Source organism: Enhydra lutris, unplaced genomic scaffold, assembly GCF_002288905.1.
Source record: "Enhydra lutris kenyoni isolate GAN:26980312 unplaced genomic scaffold, ASM228890v2 scaffoldscaffold3, whole genome shotgun sequence".
In the NCBI taxonomy this organism is placed as follows: domain Eukaryota; kingdom Metazoa; phylum Chordata; class Mammalia; order Carnivora; family Mustelidae; genus Enhydra; species Enhydra lutris.
Window position 1 is genome coordinate 39,185,007 of NW_019154087.1, and position 23,114 is coordinate 39,208,120.

General features: G+C 34.5%; 1 protein-coding gene across 2 annotated transcripts in view; it reads left to right on the forward strand.

Moving 5' to 3' along the window:
* Window positions 1–16,099, forward strand: part of LOC111156864 (synuclein alpha) — a 162,777-nt gene extending 146,678 nt beyond the window's left edge. For both annotated transcript variants that reach the window (XM_022517973.1, XM_022517983.1), the window contains exons 5-6: window positions 12,893–12,976; window positions 15,440–16,099. In XM_022517973.1, coding sequence (XP_022373681.1) covers window positions 12,893–12,976; window positions 15,440–15,472 — 117 coding nt within the window. In that variant the 3' untranslated portion in view covers window positions 15,473–16,099. The remainder of the gene's footprint in view (window positions 1–12,892; window positions 12,977–15,439) is intronic.
* Window positions 16,100–23,114: the final 7,015 nt, after the last annotated feature.

The window sequence follows — 23,114 nt, forward strand, 5'->3', positions numbered from 1 at the left end:
TATATATATATATATATATATATATATATATATATATATATATATATTAGATAAACTAGTTAAAAAACGTTAAAAAAGAAAAGGGTAAAAGTTAAAAAAATTTGGTAGAAGAAGAGAAAAAAAATTGAAAAAGAAAAAAAAATTAAATTAACTGCAAGGCTAAAGAATCATGGGGAGAAAGCCATGAGTTCCATGCTTTGCTTTCTCCTCCTCTGGAATTCCGCTCTCCTTGGTATTGAAACTGCACTCCTTGGTAGGTGAACTTGGTCCTGGCTGGGTTTCTTGTCGATCTTCTGGGGGAGGGGCCTGTTGTAGTGATTCTCAAGTGTCTTTGCCCCGGGCGGAATTGCACCGCCCTTACCAGGGGCTGGGCTGAGTAATCCGCTCGGGTTTGTTTTCGGGAGCTTTTGTTCCCTGAGCGCTTTCCGTAGAGTTCCAGAGGGCGGGAATGAAGATGGCGGCCTCCCGGTCTCCGGCCCAGAGTAGCCGAGAGCCCGGGGCCCTACTCCTCAGTGCGCCCTCAGAGAACAGCGCCCAATTACTCCCGTCACCCTGCCTCCGGCCGCGCTCCGAGCTGACCGAGCCTGCGACCGGTTCAAGGTAACCCCGAGCTGAGAGCTCACTCCTCGGCTCTGTCTCTGTAGCCGGCTTCCCCGTTCTAATACATGTAAGCTCTGCGACACTCAGACACCCCGGATCCTTCTGTGACCCTGCGGGACCTGAGGCCACGCTGACCCCGCGTGGGCTTCACCCTGGTTAAGCCTCTGGAGCGATGTCCCTCAGTGGAACAGACTTTTAAAAGTCCTGATTTTGTGCTCCGTTGCTCCGCCGCTTGCTGGGCCCCGGCCCCTCCCCCTGCGGTCTATCTTCCCGTCGCTTTGGATTCACTTCTCCGCCAGTCCTACCTTTCAGAAAGTGGTTGATTTTCTGTTTCTAGAATTGCTGTTCTTCTTCTCTTCGATCTCTCGTTGGATTTGTAGGTATTTGCAATCTTTAGATAAGCTATCTAGCTGATCTCCTGCTACCTGAAGTAGTCTCAGCCTGCTACTTCTCCGCCATCTTGACTCCTCCCCGATAGCTGTGTACTTTTAATATTAAAACTCATTCTTCAATAAATTCATATTAATTTTAGCTTAATTATATATTAAAATTTCACAGATTTTGTTTCCACAACCTTCTTCAACTTTGTTTTTTTACATTTGGATTTTGTCCTATATTTTTTCTCTTTAAATAAGCAGGCTTACTTTAGGCCAAAGCTGTCTTTTCCCTTAACTAGAATATATTTTCATTCCTCATACCTTCCTTTACCAGAAGCAAACATCTTTATTTTCTTGCACACAGAGATGTTTTCCTTATTATTTCTAGTAATATTAATTACATATATTGATTAGAATTTTCAACTCTTAGAGACCTTAGCCAAGAAGTAAACAATTATGAATGCTCTTTTACTTTTGCGTTGTCTGAATTGACAAACTTGTACTTTTTATTTCTAAAAACATACTTCTTGTGATTTCTGCCTTTTTCATAGAAAATTTCTTAATATGGTATAAAACATGTTCACTAATAGGTGCAAATATCTTTTATTCCTCTGTAAAAAGCAAAAACTAATTAAGCTTATTTTCAGTGATTAATGTTTTAGTATTTTATTTGGAAATAGTCTTGATACTTAATGAATTTAACTTAACTCATCACTTAGCAAAACCTTAAAGTTTCAGTTTACCAAAATGATTTGAGGAAATGATGTTAAAAATTCACCTAAAACCTTCTTATTTACACCTATTCGATTCACTTGTTTTTAATTATGTTTAGATTTTAAACATTAGACAAAATTTAATTCTAAGGGTTTTCTTTTCCTGACAAGTTTTGCAACAGAGATAACATGAACCTATTTGATTAGTAAACCTAGGCAGAATAAAAAATTATATGTTTGCATTGTAGTCAGTTTTGATAAGTCTAAGATATGTTTATTACAATCAACCAGCAACCTGAAATTACCCTTAATACTGAATATTTTCCCAGGTCTTGTGAATCCAGTAAGCATTTGTTTTAGTTTCTATTATATTTCTGAGATTTTTTTTCCTAAAAATTTCTTAAGTTAGAAGTGCTTATTTTTAGACCAATTAAACAGAGCTCTTTACAAATTTTAGTAACACCATCCGGAGGTAGAAAATATCACATTCTATACTAGACATGCATAGACATATAATCAGAGACCTTGTTGTTTAAAAGTGTTTAACCATGAGACAGATATGATAATGCAAAATTTATATGAGGGCTCCCATTGTAAGGTATATAATGGGGGTGTCTTTAAGGTTATTAACTTGATGGACTTCTGTTTATGGTCATGTTAAGGCAATTCAGGAAGAGGGCTAGGATAAGTATTGAAATAGGATAGAGGGAAGTAGTGAGAATTCCATGAGTCTTACAGCCTTTTCTATTAATTACCTCTTCCATCTTTTTAATTTTTTATCATTTTATTTTAATGAAATTTTCAGTGAAACTATTTTTAGAATTTTGAAGGCTTTTTTTTCAAGTACATTCCTTAAATGATCTTATCTAATTGGAACATTCCCCATAATGGCCACTGTAATTCTCGATTGTTTTTAGTAAAATTTCACCATTTCTGTAGATATTCACAGATTCTGAGACCATGGTTTTTAGGAATAAGCAGGCATGCTGGAAGGTGGTGTGCCTGACCTCTTAGAGTTTAAGGATCCCATTAGCCAAGTCTTTGGGTTTCTCAGAGCCAAACTAATATCTAAAGGCATATTCAGCTGGCTTGGGAATTATGTATATTTTGCAGTGTACCTACATGCACAGAAGCTTTCTTAAAGTGGGTGGGTAATTTAGTGTTTATCTAATCCATTGTGTAGCCAACTTATCCTAACATGGAAGTCTTTGAGTTAGGTGGTGTGTACACTAACAGCTCCTAAATGCTCAACCCAGGCCCAGCAATTTTTGCAGGTTTTTGGCATCCAAAATTCCCTTTAGCAATTAGCCTTTACCTCATGTGCCCATTAACAGAAACCAATAATTACCAAGGAAACAGAACCATGGACACCAACAGTAGGCAAAGAACTAGATGCTGGGAAAAGGATTAAATGAGCAGACCTCAAAGAATGAAGACTCTGGACTGATACCAAACAAACTGAGAACCTCTCGTGGCAGAGTCAGTTCTCCATGGGGAATCTGAGGATAGGACTGAGGGCTGGATTTAAGAAGTCACCGTGGACTTGCCAAAGGAAGTTCCCACATGTACCACCAGCAATTCCCAATGTGCAGTAAATCAGAAGATTCCACTTGTGGAGACTGAGGTTGGATTTGAGGAAGGAATTCCAAACTGAAATTGCAGACTGAAATAAGGGCTGAGGTCTCTGTTAGAGACCTCCTGTCAGTCTAGATGGCCCATTAAGTCTAGATTGTAAAGCCAATTAGAATTGGGGGAGAGAAAGAAATTAGTGAATGCATTGTTTGAGGTGAGGTCATGCTCCTAAGGGGAACAGAAATGGTCTAATAGCAGATAGCCTCCTAGCGTAGATGAGGAGATTAATTTGGCTGATTAAATTTATATTCTTGGGGATGTTAAAACTACAGTTTAGGAAAACTACAGATTGGGAATTAGGCTTGGTTTACTGACAAGGGTCTTAACATTAATGATTCTGTTTTGGGCCTGTGATTTTCTCTTTAACAAGTTTATTTTTCGCATATTTGACTATCACTAAAAGTTACCTAAATACTAATAGTAAATTAATGATGTCTTTTGTTCCTCCTAGTTAAAAGATAAATTGCTGCCCCATTTGTTTTCACTAAGGGTATTTGATGCTTAGGAAAAGCTTAAGGAACTTGCCCAACATCACAAAAGATCTAGAATCTGGGAGATCAGGAAGATCCTGAACTCACCTGGTCCCTTAGATACACCAAGATAACAGCTACATCTGTTATCTCAAAGACTTGCAGAACAGAATTTCCATAGTTAATAAAGAGGAGTCCACATAGAAGAGTGTAGGAGGGAAGGATACAGATAGCTGGGAACCAAACCCCCAGTGAGACAAATCACGAATGGTGGGGTGGAAGGGGGGAGGATACCACAAACTGAAAAAACAAGATCAAACCCCACCCCAGACATGGGGGATTCTGACTGGAAAGATGAGTCCTTTTGGATTTGACAAGGCATACTTTGTGAGCTTTTACTATCAGCAGTGTTTAACTCCAGATACTTTTAAAATCAGTAGGCTTAGTTCTGGGAGAGCTAGAGGGTGATAAGAACCTGAGTCCCTGCCCTTAAAGAACCAGCACAGCAAATAACCTAGAGGAGAAAAAACATAGATGCAGCAGTTTAAGTAAAACCTGTGATATATATGAAGGAGAGTTATTTACTAGTCTCAGAGCATGTGCTGAAGGGGCAAGGATCTTGAAAAGACTTACCAAAGAATATAAGTGCCATTGGGTACCATTTATCTTCCTATCTCCCAGACTTGATAGCTGAATACTTGCAAGAACCAGTGTGAACATTTTCCATCTATACTACTAAGACCAAGTGCCTGGCACCCACATTCCCCGGCAGACGCACCCTGTCTAACTCACCTGTGTTAGCAAGGCATCCGTCTAAAGAAGCTCCTGTCCTAACACACTTCGTAAGTAGTCCTAGCAAAGGCCGTTTCCTTTCCAAAATGATTCCTTCCCTGGCAGGAGGGGAAGAAAACTACAATACACCAGCACACCAACAGTTCCAAGTAGCAGAGCTTTTCAGCGGGGTGTCCAGGGATAGTGCTTTGCCTTTTGGTGCACCTGCATTCCTGACAGATAGATGGGTGTAGAAATCTGGTCTAACTGCCAACCTTGTCCACCATAGCCTCTCAGGAGCCAAACCAGGAGAGCATTTTGCTGTTTGGTGCATATGCACCTGTGGCAGACAGACTGAGTACAGACAGCTAGCCTGACTGATGACATGCCACATCTAAAACTTGTGGCATCCTTAGACCCCTCAACAGCACAGAGACCAAATCTTGATTGGTATAACCAGAGCAGGCAAGTTGCTCTTTGTAGCTGACTGAACTGAAGGCAAATGCAACTCAGCCACAACAATAGGGTATACAAGCCCACATAGGAGACACCCCTGAAATGCCCTGTTCTGGAGACCAGGGGACATTGTGCTACAGGGTGCCACAGGACTGCTTCATAAGGCCACTACTTTCAAGACCAATAGCTACCATCCCAAAATATTGAAACAAACACAGAGTGAGACAAAATGAGAAACAGAGGAATATGTTCCAAATGAAAGAACAGGACAAAATCACAGTAAAAGAGCTAAATGAAATAAAATAAGCAATATGCCTGATAGAGAATTCAAATAATTGTCATAAGGTACTCACTGGGCTTGAAAAAAGACTGGAGAATCTCAGTGAGACCCTGAACAAAAAGATAGAAAATATAAAAGCCAGTCGGAGCTGATGAACTCAAATAACTGAAATTTTAAAAATATACTACAGGGAATCAATAGCAGATTAGAGGATGCAAAGAATGAATCGGTGATCTGGAAAACAAGGTAAGGGAAAGCAACCAAGCTAAACAGCAAAAAGAAAAATTAAAAATGAGAATAGGTTGTGGGGCACCTGGATGGTTCAGTCAGTTAAGTGGCTGACTCTTGATTTTGGCTCACGTTGTGATCTCAGGGTTGTGAGATCAAGCCCGTGTAAGGCTCTGTGCTGGGCGTGAAACCTGTTTAAGATTCTCTCTCTCCCTTTCCTCTATGTCTACTCCCCCATTCATTCTTTCTCTCGCTCAAAAAAAAAAATAAATAGGTTGAGGAAATTCGGCAATTTCGAGTGTAATTAACATTTGCATTATAGGGATATCAGAAGGAGAAAAGAGAAGGAAGCAAGAAGTTATTTGAAGAAATAATAGGTGAAAACTTTCCTAATCTGGGAAAAGAGACAGACATTCAGATCCTGGAAATGTAGAGAACCACTAACAAGATTAACCAAGGAGGTCCATACCAAGACAAAATATTAAAATGGCAAGAAAATAGTTATAAACAGATAATTTTAAAAGTGCAAGAGAAGAGAAAACAGTTACATACAAGGAAAACATTAAAGTTTATCAGCTGTCATCTGATTTTTCAACAGAAGCTTTGTAGGCCGGAAGAAAGTAGCATGATATATTCAAAGTGCTGAAAGAAGGAGACCTGCAACCAGGAATACTCTATCCAGCAAGGTTATCATTCAGAATAGAAGGAGAGATAAGGAACTTCCCAGACAAAAAACGTTAAAGGAATTCATCACTACTAAACCAGCCTTTTAAGAAACATTAAAAGGAATTATTTGAATGGAAAGATAAAGTCATAACTAAAAGTAAGAAAATTGTGAATGGAAAACATTCACAGGTAAAAGCAAACGTGTAATAAAGATAGTAGAATAATTATATGTAAAATCAGAATGGAGATTAAAATGCAAATGCACTTAAATCAATTATATCTACAAAAGTCAGTCAAGGGATTCATAAATAAAAGTTTGTAAAATATAACATCGTATACATAAAAACTGGAAAGGGATTGTTATAAAAATTAAATGCTTTTAGAATGTGTTCAAACTTAACTGACCATCAACTGAATAGAGACTGCTATACACATAAGATGTTATATATGAACCTAAAGGTAATCACCAATCATGAACTTTTAATAAATGCACACACAAAAAAGAAAGGAATCCAGGCATAACACTAAAGAGAGCCATCAAACCAAAAGGGAAGAGAGCAAGAAAAGAAAGGAACAGAGCAGAATGACAAAAACAACTATAAAATAAATTACAAAATTGCAGTATGTACATACCTCTCATTAATTACTTGAAATGTAAATGGTCTAAATACTCCAATCAAAAGACATAGGGTGATTGAACAGATAGAAAACAAGACCCATCTATATACTGTCTACAAGATACTCACTGCACACCTAAAAAGACATATGCAGATTGAAGGTAAGAATCAGAAAAACATTTACCTTGAAAATGGAAATGGAAACAAAAAATTTGGAGTAGTAATACTTATCAGACAAAATGGACTTTAAAACAAAGACTATGGCAGGAGACAAAGAAGGGAACTACATAATGTAAAAGGGAAGAGGATAGGAACATCTGGGTAGCTCAGTGGGTTAAACCTCTGCCTTCAGCTCAGGTCATGATCTCGGGGTCCTGGAATCGAGCCCCACATCGGGCTCTCTGTCTACCCCCCACCCCGGCCTGCTTCTGCCTACTTGTGATCTCTCTCTCTCTGTCAAATAAATAAATAAAATCTTGAAAAAAAAGGGGGGGGGGAATAAAGCAATTGTAAATATCTATGTGCTCAATATGGGAGCACCTAAATACATAATGCCAACCATTAACATACATAAAAGGAGAGACTGGCAGTAATACAGTAGTAGTAGCATTCTTTAATATTCACTTTCATCAATGAATAGACCATCCAGGCAGAAAATCAACAAAGAAAGAATCAGGGTTTTGAACAACAGATTAGATAATTGGATCTAATATATATACATATATATATAACAGTCCATCTAAACAGAAAAAACGTTATTTTCAAGTGCTGATGAAACATCCTCCAGGATAGCAGGATAGATCATATTTAGGCTACCAAACCGGTCCCAATAAATTCAAGAAGAATAAAATTATGTCATATATCTTTTCTGACTATAATGGTATGAAACTAGAAATCAATTATGAAAAAAAAATCATCAAAAAAAACATAAATACATTGAGGCTTAAAAAGCATGATACCAAAAAATGAATGGGTCTACCAAGATCAAAGAAGGAAAATAAAATAGAGACCAATGAAAATGAAGACACAGCAGTCCAAAACCTTTTGATACAACAAAAGGAATTCTAAGATCAATGTTTATGGGAACTAGGCCTACCTTAAGAAACCAGAAAAATCTGAAATAACCCAACCTTGTATCTAAAGGGTCTAGAAAAAGAAGAAGAGACAAAAAAAGAAGAACTAGGCAAAGCTAGTAGAAAGAAAGGAATAATGAAGATTATAGCATACATAAGTGAAATAGAGGCTAGACTAACCAATAGTAAAGATCAATGAAACAAAGATCGGGCTCTTTGTAAAGATCAACAAAGTTAAAAAAACAAAAACAAACAAAGTTGATAAACCTTTAGCCAGACCCATCAAGAAAAAAGAAAGAACTCAAGTGAACTTAGAAGTGAAGGTGGAAAAATAATACCACCACAGCAATACAAAAAACTAAAGGTGAATATTATGAAAAATTATAGGACAAACTGAAAAACCTAAAAGAACTAGGTAAATTTCTACTAAAATATCATCATCTAAAAGTGAATCAGGAAGAAATAGAAAATTTGAACAGAGTGATTACTAGCAATGAAATTGAATCAATAATTAAAAATGCCCAACAAACAAAAGCTCAGGACAAGATGGCTATATAGGTGAATTCTACCAAACATTTAAAGAGTTAATAACTATTTTTCTGGAAGTATTCAGGAAGCAGAAGAAGGAGGAGGAGGAAAACTTCCAAGTTCATTCATTCTCTAATGCTGGTAAGGACAGCATTACCCTGATAACAAAACCAGACAAAGTGCAAAACCAACCAACAAACAACCAAACAACTACAGGCCAATATCTCTGATGAACATAGATGTAAAATCTTCAATAAAATATTAGCAAATGGGGGCACCTGGGTATCTCAGTTTGGTTAAACATCTGTCTTCAGCTCAGGTCATGATCCGAGAGTCCTGGGATGGAGCCCTGTGTCAGGCTCCCTAATCATCAGGGAGTCTGCTTCTCCCTCTTCCTCTCCCTCTGCTGGTTCTTTCTCTCTCTCTCACTCTCTCACTTGGTCTCTGTCTTTCTTAAATAAATAAATCTGTAATAAAAAAAAATTAGCAAACAGAATTTGACAACGTATTACAAAAATCTCTCCCCACAATAAATTGAGATTTATTCCAGGGAAGAAAGACTAGTTCAATATTTGCAAATAAATCAGTAAAATACATCATATTATCCAAAGAAAGGATAAAAACCATATGATCGTCTCAAAAAACTCTTAATCAAGTTAGGTTTAGAGGGAAGATAATTCCACATAGTAAAGGCCATATGTGAAAATCCCTGAACTAACTTCATACTCATGAAAAAAATGACAGCTTTTCCCCTAAGATCAAGAACAAAACAAGGATGTCGATCCATCACTTCTATTCAGCATGATACTAGAAATCCCAGTTGCAGCAATCAGACAAGAAAAATAAAAGGCATAAAAATTGATAAGGAAGAAGTAAAACTTTTACTATTTGCACATGACATGATACTATATATGGAAAATCCTAAAGACTCCATCAAAACAACAACAACAAAACCCAACTATTTGAACTGATAAAGGAATTCAGAAAATTTGCAGGATACAAAAATATATACAGAAATCCATTGCATTTCTATACACTAATAACAAAGAAGCAGAAAGAGAAATTAAGAAAACAGTCCCATTTACAATTGCACTAAAAGTAATTAAACACCTTGGAATAAACTTAAGGTGAAAGACCTGCACTCTGAAAACTGTAAAACATTGATGAAAGACATTGATGATGACACAAATACATGGAAAGATATTCATGCTCATAGAAGAACCGGTACTATAAAACTGTGTGTACTACCCAGAGCCCTCTACAGAGTCAATGCAATCCCTATCAAATGCCAATGGCATTTGCCACAGAAATAAAACAAGGGATTTTTAAATTTGTAAGGAACAACAAAAGATCCCAAATAACCAAAGCAATCTTGAGGAAGAACAAAGCTGAAGCTATCACCTTCCCAGATTTCAAGATATACTACACAGCTGTAGTAATCAAAACAGTATGGTACTGGCACAAAAATAGACACATGGATAAATCAAAATGAATAGAGAATCCAGAAATAAGCCTGTCCTTATATGGTCAATTAATTTACAACAAAGGACGCAAGAATATACAATGGGGAAAAGACAGCCTCTTCAATAAATGGTGTTGGGAAAACTGGATAGCTACATGCAAAAGAATGAAACTAGACCACTTGCATATACCATACACAAAAATAAACTCAAAATGGATTAAAGACCTAAATGTGAGACCTGAAACCATAAAACTCCTAGAAGAGAACATAGCAATAATTTCCTTGACATTGGCCATAGAAACATTTTTTTAGATATGTGTCCTTAGGCAACAGACAGAAAAACATAAACTATTGAGACTATACTGAAATAAAAAGCTTTTGCACTATTAAAAAGGCAACCTACTGAACGGGAGAAGATACTTGCAAATGATATATACAATAGGGGTTAATATCTAAAATATATAAAGAACTTACACAATATCAAAAAAACAGCACAATCAAAAAAAAAAAATGGGCAGAGGACCTATGTAGACATCTTCCAAAGAAGACCTACTGATGGCCAACAGACACATGAAAAGATGTTCAACATCACTAATCATCAGGGAAATGCAAATCAAAACCATAATTAGATATTTATTATCTGACACCTGTCAGAATGGCTAGAATAAAAAAGACAAAAAAATAACAAGTATTGGTGAGGATGTGGAGAAAAAATAAACCTTGTGCACTGTTAGTGGAAATGAAAATTAGTGCAACCAGTCTGAAAAACAGTATGGAGTTTCCTCAAAAAATTAAAAATAGAAATACCATATGACTCTGTAATTCCACTACTGGATATTTACTCAAGGAAGATAATAGTAATTTGAAAAGATATATGCACTCCTATGTTTATTTCAGCATTATTTACAATAGCTAATATATGGAAGCAACTTATGTGTCCATTGTAAAATGCATGTATAAAGAAGGTGTGGTGTATTTACACACACACATAATGGAGTATTACCCATAAAAAACAATGAAATCTTGCCATTTGCAACAACACTTCTAAGACCTAGAGAGTATAATGCTAAGTTAAATAAATCAGAGAAAGGCAAAACCAACGATTTCACTCATATGTGAAATCTAAGAATTAAGAGAAATGAACAAAGAGACAGACTCTGAAATTCAGAGAACAGGTGGTTGCCATAAAGTGGGTGGGGGAATGGGTGAACTAAAGGGGATTAAGAATATAAACATCCAGTTATAAAATAAGTAGGTCACAGAGATGAAAAATACATAGAGCACATAGTCAATTAGATTATAATAACGTTTGGTGACAGATGGTGATTACACTCCTGGTAAGCACTGAGTAATGTATAGAATTCTTGAATCATTATTTTGTACACTGGAAACTAATATAATGCTATATGTTAACTGTACTTAAATTTAAAAAATCTAGAATCTAGAGAAGCTAAGATTTGAACTCAAGTCTTGTGATGCTACAGACCTCATATCTAATCACTATACAAGAGAACCTATATTCTTGACTTGTGCTAAGAGGTGAAACACTATGGATATAGTATCTTTACTCCACATTTAGAAGTAAGGTATTCTGAGGACTGTTTGTATTTTATTTCATTTATATATAAGTTGGACTTTTTTGGTTTATGAAAAGGGAGTTGGGCAGGAGAAAATGATCTATAAACTTCTCAGCCCAGTTAATGTAGGCATGAGCTTTAGTTTGACTTTTCACATGGGCAACCATTTCTTTATCTTTCTGCCTACCTGTCAGTCACTTTCATGATGAAGACAAAAGGAGTTGATACTTACACCAGGCATATTTTTAAACATAAGCTACGTTGGCTGAGGGAGTATTTGATCTCTTTGAGTAAGTCCATTTTAGGCCCATATTGCCTCTCTGCTTTTTCAATTTTTAATGAACTCTAGTGGAATAAATGCAAAGAAACAAAAGGCATTTAATGAAGGATACTAGTAAAGATATGAGTTCAAGTTGAGTTTTATGGTATCTTATTTCTAAGGAGAGGGATCTGGGAAATTTGTGAATCATGTATTTGATATTCTCTCTCTCTCTCTCTCTCTATATATATATATATATAAATATATATAATTAATATATATTTATAGTTTTAATTTTAAAATTTCAGAAAATAGGGCGCCTGGGTGGCTCAGTGGGTTAAGCCGCTGCCTTCAGCTCAGGTCATGATCTCAGGGTCCTGGGATCGAGTCCCGCATCGGGCTCTCTGCTCGGCAGGGAGCCTGCTTCTCTCTCTCTCTCTCTCTGCCTGCCTCTCTGTCTACTTGTGATCTCTCTCTGTCAAATAAATAATAAAAAAATAAAATTAAAAAAAAAATTTTCAGAAAATAAATTATTTGCCATCATTTTAAAAATAAATTATAAAATATGTATGCTTTTACATTATAAATGGTTATATAAGTTAACTTACAAAAAAGTAAAACATAACTACCCAATAAAAAGTGCTTTTAACATTTTGTTGGATTTTCTTCAATCTTTTTAGCTTTACATCTGAATAATACATTGGTTATATCCATAATATATACAACTTTATATCTTTCTAAACATGCTATTATAAATAGGTTCTCATTTTGTTATATAATTTTCATGCTATAGTAAATACATATCTTCATAATAATCTATTGAATAGATTAATTATAATTTTCTAAACTTTTCATTTTCTATTGAACATTTAGATTAACAATTTCTTTTACTGTTGTCATTGATGCTGTGAAAAACGTCTTTGGACGATAGCTTTGGACTACTTCTTGGGTAGTAAATTACTTGGACAAAAAAATTTGTATATTTTTAGTGTTAACAACACGTAACATCACAATATTTCTGCAAAGGTATTATATAGTTTAGAATGCCAGCAGTAGTTATAAGTAGTGCCACTTCTACAACATTCTTACCATTATTTTATATAAGATGTTTTTAAAATGGGCTTAATTTTTGAAAAAGTACAAACTGGCACCTCATCATATTCCTTTTGTGTTTCCCATTTAGAGTGAAGAAGGAGGCCCACAGGAAGGAATTCTGGAAGATATGCCAGTTGATCCTGACAATGAAGCATATGAAATGCCTTCTGAGGTAAAATTTTATATACCTTCAACTCTGAAAATAAACTTCAGGAGTTCAAGTTGAATCTTTTTAATAAACAGTACCAAAAATCTGTCACGGTCAGATTTTCCTTCCATTTGTCCTTACTGAAAGTGATTTACTCTCTAGAGGGACAAATTGGACAAATCCAGACTATATATTGTGCAGACAACTTGAAAGCTAATTTGTAAAGCGTTGTTTAAAAAAAAAAAAAGGCACAACAGAGATACTCTGTGGTTCATACAATCTAACATATGTACTTAATGACCCTTTACAGAAAGTGTTTGCTGATCCCTGCATTAGAAAATTATTTTATTAAAAACCTTACTTTCTAAAATAAATCCCCAAATGGAAAGTTGGAGAAATCAACTCAATACCTAAATTCATTATTATTTGCCATACATTTCCAGCAAGATATTTGCATGGTAAAATAAAAACTACCCAAATTTAAATTATTTAATTAATTTATTATTAATTAAATTAATTAAATTATTAAATTATAATTTAAAAATTATAGAGTAGAAATATGATAAATGCATGGTTTGCAGTAACTGATGTACTCCAATCCAGCCTTTTGATGATTAATTTTAATTTGAAAATAAGTTTCTTTAATAGAAAATATATCTTAAGGAAAATTTAAAAATACTTTTAGATGAATGAAGCTGACTTAAGAAGAAATAGAAAATATGAATAGACATATAATAAAGAGACTGGATTATTGTTAAAAAAAAAAAATCTACCCACAAAGAAAATTTTGTGGACCAGGCAACTTCACTGATGAATTCTGCCAAACGTTTAAGGAATAATTAATAACTATTAACACAATTAATACTAATTAATTTCTTTTCCAAAAAAAGAGGAAAGATTACTCCCCAACTATTTCCATGAAGATGGTATTCCCTGATACCAGCACCAGACATCACAAAGAAGATATTATTATTCATTAAAAATTAAGTTAAGGGGCGCCTGGGTGGCTCAACAAGTTAAAGCCTCTGCCTTCGGCTCAGGTCATGATCCCAGGGTCCTGGAATCAAGCCCCGCATCGGGCTGTCTGCTCGGCGGGGGGCCTGCTTCCTCCTTTCTCTCTTCCTGCCTCTCTGCCTACTTGTGATCTCTGTCTGTCAAATAAATAAATAAAATCTTAAAAAAAAAATAAGTTAAAATGTCTTCCAGTTAGGTTATATTTTATTCTTTATGGCATCAGTTAAAGGCATATTGATAATCCCATTTATAGAAATTGAGATTAAATTGTTTCTTAGATTTTACCAAAATTTTTTAATCTTTTTATGCACAGCACAATACTAAATACTATAGAAAATACCAGAAGATTAATTGATAGTGCAGAACAAAAGGAGTTTACATTCTAATAGGTTTGATAAAAACAAATACAAATGAAAATTTATTCCTTCATTTATTCGTGATGATTCCTTTAAACATTATTGACTGTCTTCTATGTATCAGGCATCACAGAGGCAAAAATATTCAAGATACACAAAAAAGTATATTTTACAGGATCTGGTTAAAGTGATCAGGAGTTTTATAGATGAGTTAGTGTTGATCTGTGTGGAGGGATGGGAGATATGATATGCCAAAATGGAAAGAAGACATTCTAGCACAAGGTAATATCAGAAGCAAAGGTGTTGCATATCTAAACATACATAAGGCTATGTCTGAGGAACAGAAGATAATTAAATAGGATTTGTGGTTAGGCAACAGAGAGACTAGTGACAGATTAAGGCTGCAGAGATAGGTCAAAAACAAGTTATAGAATACTAAAAGAACATTTCCATTTAAGTTTGTACTATATTCAGAAAGCAACTTTAATTATTGATGGTACTTTTGTTCATTTTAAAGCAGGATCCCAATTAGAGTTGTTTTTTAGGACTAATTGGACCACTTTAGTTAAGATCTTTAATATTTTTATTTATTTAATATTTTATTGTGGATGCTATCCATATATTGTATGGAGAGAGGGGGATTTAGAATAAAAATAATAATTGAAGCCACAGATGAAGAAGATATTTTTATTGAGAGAGCAAAAGGAGAGAAAATGTCTTTGTCTCCTTTTAAAAATTAGAGGATCTTAGCCCTGGAAGAGGGTTTTTAAATCACTGGATTTGGCTCTCAAAATGTACAGCTGAGGAAATGGGAGCAAGATAGACCAACTAACTTGCCCTGCAGGACTAGAACATATGACTGTTAAATGTCATCTGGAAGTAAAATTCAGATACCTGAACTCTGAGCAGCATAATTCACTTTTATATTTGACAGGAAGACAAAACTATCAAAAATAAAATTATATTGTGTATAACTGAATGGTTGCAGAGCTGTTATGAGTATAACCTTCATTCAAAGTGATGAGCTATGTCCTATATCATTCACCCTAAATCATTCATTACAGATGACTCAAACTAATAATACTGCATGTTTTCTTTCTGATTTTCTTCATATTAGGAAGGGTATCAAGACTATGAACCTGAAGCCTAAGAAATACTTTTGCTCCCAGTTTCTTGAGACCTACTGACAGATGTTCCATCCTGTACAAGTACTCAGTTCCAACATGCCCAGTCATGACATTTTCTCAAAGTTTTTACAGTGTATTTTAAACTCTTCCATCAGCAGTAATTGAAGTTATCTGTACCTGCCCCTATGCAGCATTTCAGTGCTTCCCTCTCACTGAAGTGATTATATGGTAGCAGGGTCCTTGTGTGCTGTGTGGATATTGTGGCTTCAAATCTAAAATGTTAAATTAAAACACCTAAGTGACTACCACTTATTTCTAAATCTTCACTATTTTTTGTTGCTGTTATTGAGAAGTTGTGATTTACTATCATATATTATAAGATTTCTAGGTGTCTTTTAATGATTATTTCTGTTTAAAGATAAAGATGTGTTGTGAAATTTGTTAATATATATAATACTTAAAAACATGTGAGCATGAAACTATGCACCTATAAATATTAACTATGAAATTTTACTGTTTTGTGATGTGTTTTATTAACTTGTGTTTATATATAAAATGGTGAAAATTAAAATGTTATCTCATTACAAAAATATTTTTAATCCATCTCACTTTAATAATAAAATCATGCTTGTACAATACAAACTGAGAACTGACACAATTAAAGTTCTTGACAGCCATTTGAAGGAGAAGGAATTTTAGAAGAATTAAACAGACAAGATGGAACATTAACCCTTTACTCTAAATTCACTGTAGAAACACTACCCAAAGTATGTTCTGACATGTAGTGGTATCTTAAGAGACTACAGAAAAAAATAAGTTCCATGGAATAATAAGAATTGATTTTGACTATGTCTACTTCAAGTATTGATAAAACATATTAGCTCATTAAGGCTCAGAGAGAATCCAGTTAACTTTGTTAACTCAGCATTTTATTTATTTATTTTTAAAATCAAATCCCCCTATCCACCACCCTTGGAAATGCCTTTAAAAATTTCTGGGAACTACCAAACCATTACCTTAAGAAATGTTAATTTAAATGGATGCATTCCCAGAAATAGATCTTTCAAAACTGAATCAGGAAGAAATAGAAAATTTGAAAAAAAAATTATTACCAGCAATGAAATTAAATAGTAATCAAAAAATCCCAACAAACAAAAGTCCAGGATCAGATAACTTGACAAAGGGATTCTACCAAATATTTAAAGAAGATCTAATACCTGTTCTTCTCAAACTTCCAGAAGACAGAAGAGGAAGGAAAGCTTCTAAGTTCATTCTGTGAGGCTAGCATTACCCTCACGCAAAAACCAGACAAAGACACTGCAAAAAAAGAAAACTACAGGCCAATATCTCTGATGAAAATAGATGTAAAATCCTCAATACATTATTAGCAAACAGAATTTGGCAATACTTTACAAAAATCATTCACCACAATAAATTGTGATTTATTCAGGTATGCAAGGGTAGTTCAGTATCTGCAAATCAATCAATGTGATATATCACATTAATAGATAGAATAACCACATGATCATTTCAATAGATTCAGAAAAAAATGTTTGATAAAATATGACATCCATTCATGCTAAAAACTCTCTGCAAAGTAGGTCTAAAGGGAACATATTTCAACATAATAAAGGCCCTATGTGAGAAACCCACAGCTAACATCATACTCAGTTGTGAAAAACTGACAGCTTTTCCCCTAAGATCAAGAATGAAACAAGGATGTCCACCTACCACTTCTATTCAGCATGGTACTGGAAGTCCTAGTGGCAGCAGTTAGACAAGAAAAATAAAAGGCATACATGATAAGGAAGAAGTAAAACTTTCACTCCTTGCAGATGACATGATACTATATATAGAAAATACTAAAGAATCCACCAAAAAAAAAAAAAAACCCTATTAGGACTGATAAGGCAAAATTATATACGGAAGTCTGTTGCATTTCTGTACACTAATAGCAAGTAAAAGAATGAGAAATTGAGAAAACAATCTCATTTATAAATGCACCAAAAAGAATAAAATACCTAGACATAAATTTAACTGAAGAAATGAAAGACTGTACTCTGAAAACTTTAAGTCACTGAGGAAAGAAATCAAACATTACACAAGTAAATGGAAAGATATATTGTGCTTATGAATTGGAAAAATTAATATTGTTAAAATATCCATACTACCCAAAGCCCTCTACAGATTCAATACAATTCCCATCAAAATGCCAGGGGCATTTCACAGAACTGGAACAAAGAAGACTTAGGTGATTATGGAACACTAATGACTCTGAATAGTCAAGTCAATCTTGAGAAATAAGAACAAACCTGAAAGAATAATGCTCTCTGATTTCAAACTATATTACAAAACTATAATAACAACAACATTATGGTATAGCACAAAAACAGACAAATAGATCAATGGACTAGAATAGACACCCCACAAATAAATCCTTGCTTATATAGTCAATCTATGTGAAAGGAGACAAGAATATATAATGGGGGGAAAAAACTGTCTCTTTAAAATATAGTGTTGAGAAAACTGGACCACTATCTTACAACATATACAAAAAGAAATTGAAAATGGACTAAAAACTGGAATGTAAGACCTGAAACCATAAGACTTCTAGAAGTAAAAATAGGCAGTAATTTATTTGACACCGGTCTTGGCAATATATTTTTGGACCACTTTCATCTGTAAAGGCAACAAAGCAAAAATAAATTATTGAGACTACACCAGAATAAAAAGCTTTTGCACAGTGAAGGAAGTTATCAACAAAATAAAAGGCAGCCTACTGAATGGGAGAAGATTTTGCAAATGATATATCTGATAAGGAGCTGATCTCCAAAATATATAAAGAACTTATACAATATAAAAAAATGCAATCAAAAAAATGGGCAGAGGACTTGAATAGACATTTTCCAAAGAAGACATATAGATGGCCAACAGACCTGTGAAAAGATGCTCAATGTCACTCATCATCAGGGAAATGTTAATCAAAATCACAAGGAGATATTATCTGACACCTGTCAGAATGGCTAGAATCAAAAAGACAAGAAATAAAAAGTGTTGGTGAGGATGTAAAGAAAAATGAACCTGTGCACTGTTGGTGAGAATGAAAATTAGTTCAGCCAGTCTGGAAAACAGTATGGAGTTGTGTTTTGTTTTTTTTTTAATTAAAAATAGAAATACCATATGATTTAGTAATTCTACTACTGCATATTAAACCCACCAATTTAAAAAGATATAAGCACCTCTATGTTTATTACAGCATTATTTACAATGGTCAAGATCTGGAAGCATTCCAAGTATCCTCTGATAGATGAATCAATAAAGAAAATGTGGTATATGGAATATTACTCAGGCATAAAAAAGGATGAGATCTTGCCATTTGTGTCAACATGGAAGGACCTAGAGGGTATTATACTAAGTGACGTAAGAGAAAGACAAATACCATCTGCTTTTACTTATATGTGGAATCTAAAAACAAAAAACAAGCAAATGAAGAAACAACAAAAATACAGACTTGTAAATACAGAAAACAAACCGGTGGTTGCCAGAGGGGAGGTAGGAAAGGGAATGGGTGAAATAGATAAAAGAGATTATGAGGTATGAACTTTGAGTTATAAAATAAATAAGTCATGGAGATGAAAAGTACAGCATAGGGAAAACAATTAATGGAAAAAATGTTGATTCTTTAGATTTATAAAAACTCATGAATTCTTTTAAATTCTGAATATATGAATCTCAGGATACTATTTTAGGGATGGTTTTCTACTTAGGAAATATTCGCTAACTCTCCATGGGTGCGGCCAGTAAATTTGACAATGAAAACCCTACATAAATTAATTGAAAAATTACTTATCTTTTTAACTATTCAGGAGAAAAATAGTTACTTTTTAAAGTCACTGGAAGAAAGTATAATTTTAAGAAGATTCAGAGGTGCTAGGCAGTTTGTATGTAATTGTGAGTAATTTGATGTATATTGGGCATTGGCAAGGAAAGAGAAAGGAATGACTGCAATGACTATAAGCATGATCACCATAGAAACTTTCTTTTTTGTCTAATTGGAAAGGACCACGATGAGTGTTAAACTGTGTAGTCTTAAACTGGAAAGAAGTGGTAAGTTTCTTGTTTTTTTTTTTCAGTACATTAATGAGCATTCCTAGTTAGGAAAACAACTTGGAAAATTAAAATATCCTTGTTCAAAAACTATTCTAGTACTAATACACACCAGCGGTGGTTATCTTGTACCAAGCACTTAAACAAAAAGTTGTGTAAGGCACACACGCCTTTTTAGGAAGTTATCTCATATTCACGCTGCTGAGACATCCACCGGACAGGTAGCCTGAGTGTCAGTCTGGATCTAGATTTACTTGCAGATATCATTCCCTCAAGTTTGAGTTATTCAGCCTCATACAACTCCATGGGAGCCTTAACAAAACAGGTCACGGTGGTCTTTGGAACCCAAATGGCAACATAACAATCTAATATGCGGTTTGGTCTTATAAGCTAGATTTTCAAAATTTCTCTCCTAGACGAGGAGCAATGTTTACTCATCTTTCTGGCTTATGTAGTAGGCAACTATTGGATTAAACACACATTCTCTCTCTCTCTCTCTCTCTCTCTCTCTCTCTCTCACACACACACACACACACACACATGCATACACACATACCCCTCAAGGGCAACCATTAATTCTCAGAGATAGTGCTGTCTATATCCACACTGAGGAAAAAAAAAAAAACATTTTTCTAACTGCAAACTCTATAGACTCCTCTTCCATTATACTGATAATACTCTGTTTTTATGTAAGTCGAGTCATCTCACTGTATTCTTTTTGTCTTGGACAGGAGTGCAACAGGGATGGTATTTCCTTGTGAGCTCTGTCCCTGACATTGGAAGATAAAATATATTTTTTATTACTGTGTCAAATATAGATATGTGACTTAACAATATTAGCTCATTTAATTCTCAAAACAACTTTAAGAAGTTCCATTATTATCTTCATTTTATACTTGAACAAATTGAGGTTCATGTGGACTAAGTAAAGTAACTTTCTTATAGCCACATGGCTAGTAAGTGGCAGAGCCAGGACTCCCAATTAATATACAGCCAGAGTCAGTGTTCCCTGCTAGCCCCTATTGTCTCTCAAAGTGAGGACATACAGCTATGTAAGAGAACTTCACAGAAGTTTAGGGAATGGTGTAGTAGCCTACTTTTTCTACATATAATTATTAGAATATTCTTTTTTTTTCAGATGTCTGTGTCTAGAATAATTGATACTCAGATATATGGAGACATATTTCTTTTTTTTTTTTAAGATTTTATTTATTTATTTGACAGACAGAGATCACAAGTACGCAGAGAGGCAGGCAGAGAGAGAAGGGGAAGCAGGCTCCCTGCTGAGCAGAGAGCCCGATGCGGGGCTCGATCCCAAGACCCTGGGATCATGACCTGAGCCGAAGGCAGAGGCTTTAACCCACTGAGCCACCCAGGCGCCCCTGGAGACATACTTCTAATTCTAGGAGAAATTAGCCAGCTCTGATTCCCCTGACATTTCCTTATATTGAACTATGCATAGCCTGACAGTAGAACTAAGCTATTTATTTTTAGTGGAAAATAAAAATGTTAATATAGTAAAAGCAATCTACAGTAAGAAAACTTTGTCATTTTTTCTGTTGAATCATGGACACTTGCCTTCTGTCAAATGGCATATATATTTATATATATACACACAAACACACACATATATATATACACACAAAGTATATATATAAAAATATATCACATAAGTAGGATTTTCAACTATACATACTTAGTAATATAATGTCTGAATTTACATATGAATAAATCAGAAAGGGGAAGAATTAAGAATTTGTATTTTTAAGTAGTATTAACATAATATTTTAGAATAAACTTTCATTTTCTAGGTGTATCTTTTTGATACAGTAAAGCTACATTTTATTATTTGGTTAAACCTAAATTTAAAGAATCCAAAAGCAATGGAATAGATGTAATACTATTTCATGGTTCTGATGTTTCTTGTATAATTATCTAAGATTTCCTTTGATGTTTCCTTGTTGTTAGAGCACTATCTTTGATTATTTTAAATCCAATAGCACAGATGGTATATTGGAAGTAGTTAAAAAAAAATGTTTCTTCAAAAAAGCCCAAGTTTGAGCCTCTAATGAGTTTTGCTGATATAATATACTTCTAAAGTCAGGTAGGATTGCATAGGGGATTTCCAAAGTTGTCCTGCCACTGTAAGTTAATATACTGGGGTAGCTTTTCTTATGAACCTTATGAAAACGTATCCTCAATTTCCCTTAAAGGTCAATGACCAGAAATTTCCACTGTTTCTATGGCAACACAGCAAGATATGGTGCCTTGGAAATGTGCTGCATTTTAATTAGGTTCTCTAGGGCTTTCTAACTGCCTTTTGTAGGTAAACTAAATACCAGGTTGCCCTATATCTTGCAGTGAGATGAAAGCTAAGCCATGTCTGCAAATGTCAAAACTAAGCTTGGCTCCAGTAAAGTCAAATCTAAACAAATAATAGTAGCAAGTCTATGTGTTTATCTTAGAAAAGAATACAATACTCTTTACCTAAAATAGTCAAGGATGTTTGCTTAATCAGGCTGGCAAGAGTAGTAGTTAAGAATATTGGCTCTAAAACTAGACTACGTAGGCTGACTCAGTTATATCACTTCCTTTTTTACTTTGAGCAAGTTACTTAATCTCTCAGTGCCTCTATTTTCTTGTCTGTAAAAATATAGATAATAATAATAGTGCCTCATAGCATTGTCATATGGATTAAATAAGTTAATATAAGTAAAATACTTTAGTCTAGGCATAGTCCTTACTAAGTGATCAATGAATCAGTGATGCTATTAGTAGTAGTGGTACTGGTAGTGGTGGTAGTAGTAGAGTACACTATATTTTTAAAGGCCAATAAGAAATATTTAAAATGTTCAGATATATTCATTTGTATATTCTCTTAATAAAAGTATTAATAATCAAAGCAATCTCAAGAACAAAGCTGGAGGCATCAAACTTCATGATTTCAAACTATACTTCAAAGCTATAGTTAGCAAACCAGTATGATATTTCATTAAAATAACATAGGTCAAGGGAACAGAATAGAGAGCCCAGAAATAAACCCATGCTTATTTGGTCAACTAATTTGCAATAAAGGAGCCAAGAATATGAAATGGGTAAAGAACAGTCTTTTCAATAAATGATATTAGGAAAACTGGACAGCCATATTCAAAAGAATGAGACTGAACCACTACTTTACACTATACATAAAAATAAACTAAAAAATGGATTAAAGACTTACATGTAAGACTTGAAACCATAAAGCTTCTAGAAGAAAATGTAGGTGGTAAGCCCTTTGATATCAATCTTGCTGATGATCTTTTGGATCTGACACCAAACCCAAAACAACATATGCAAAGATAAGCAAGTGGGACTATATAAAACTAAAATATTTCTGCACAGCAAAGAAGACCGTTAACAAAATGAAAAGGCAACATGATGAATGGGAGAAAATATTTGCAAACCCTATATCTGATAAAGTGTTAAGATCCAAAATATATAAAGAACTCACACAATTCAAAAACAAAAAAACTGATGTGATTTAAAGCTGGGCCAAGGTTCTGGATAGATATTTTTCCA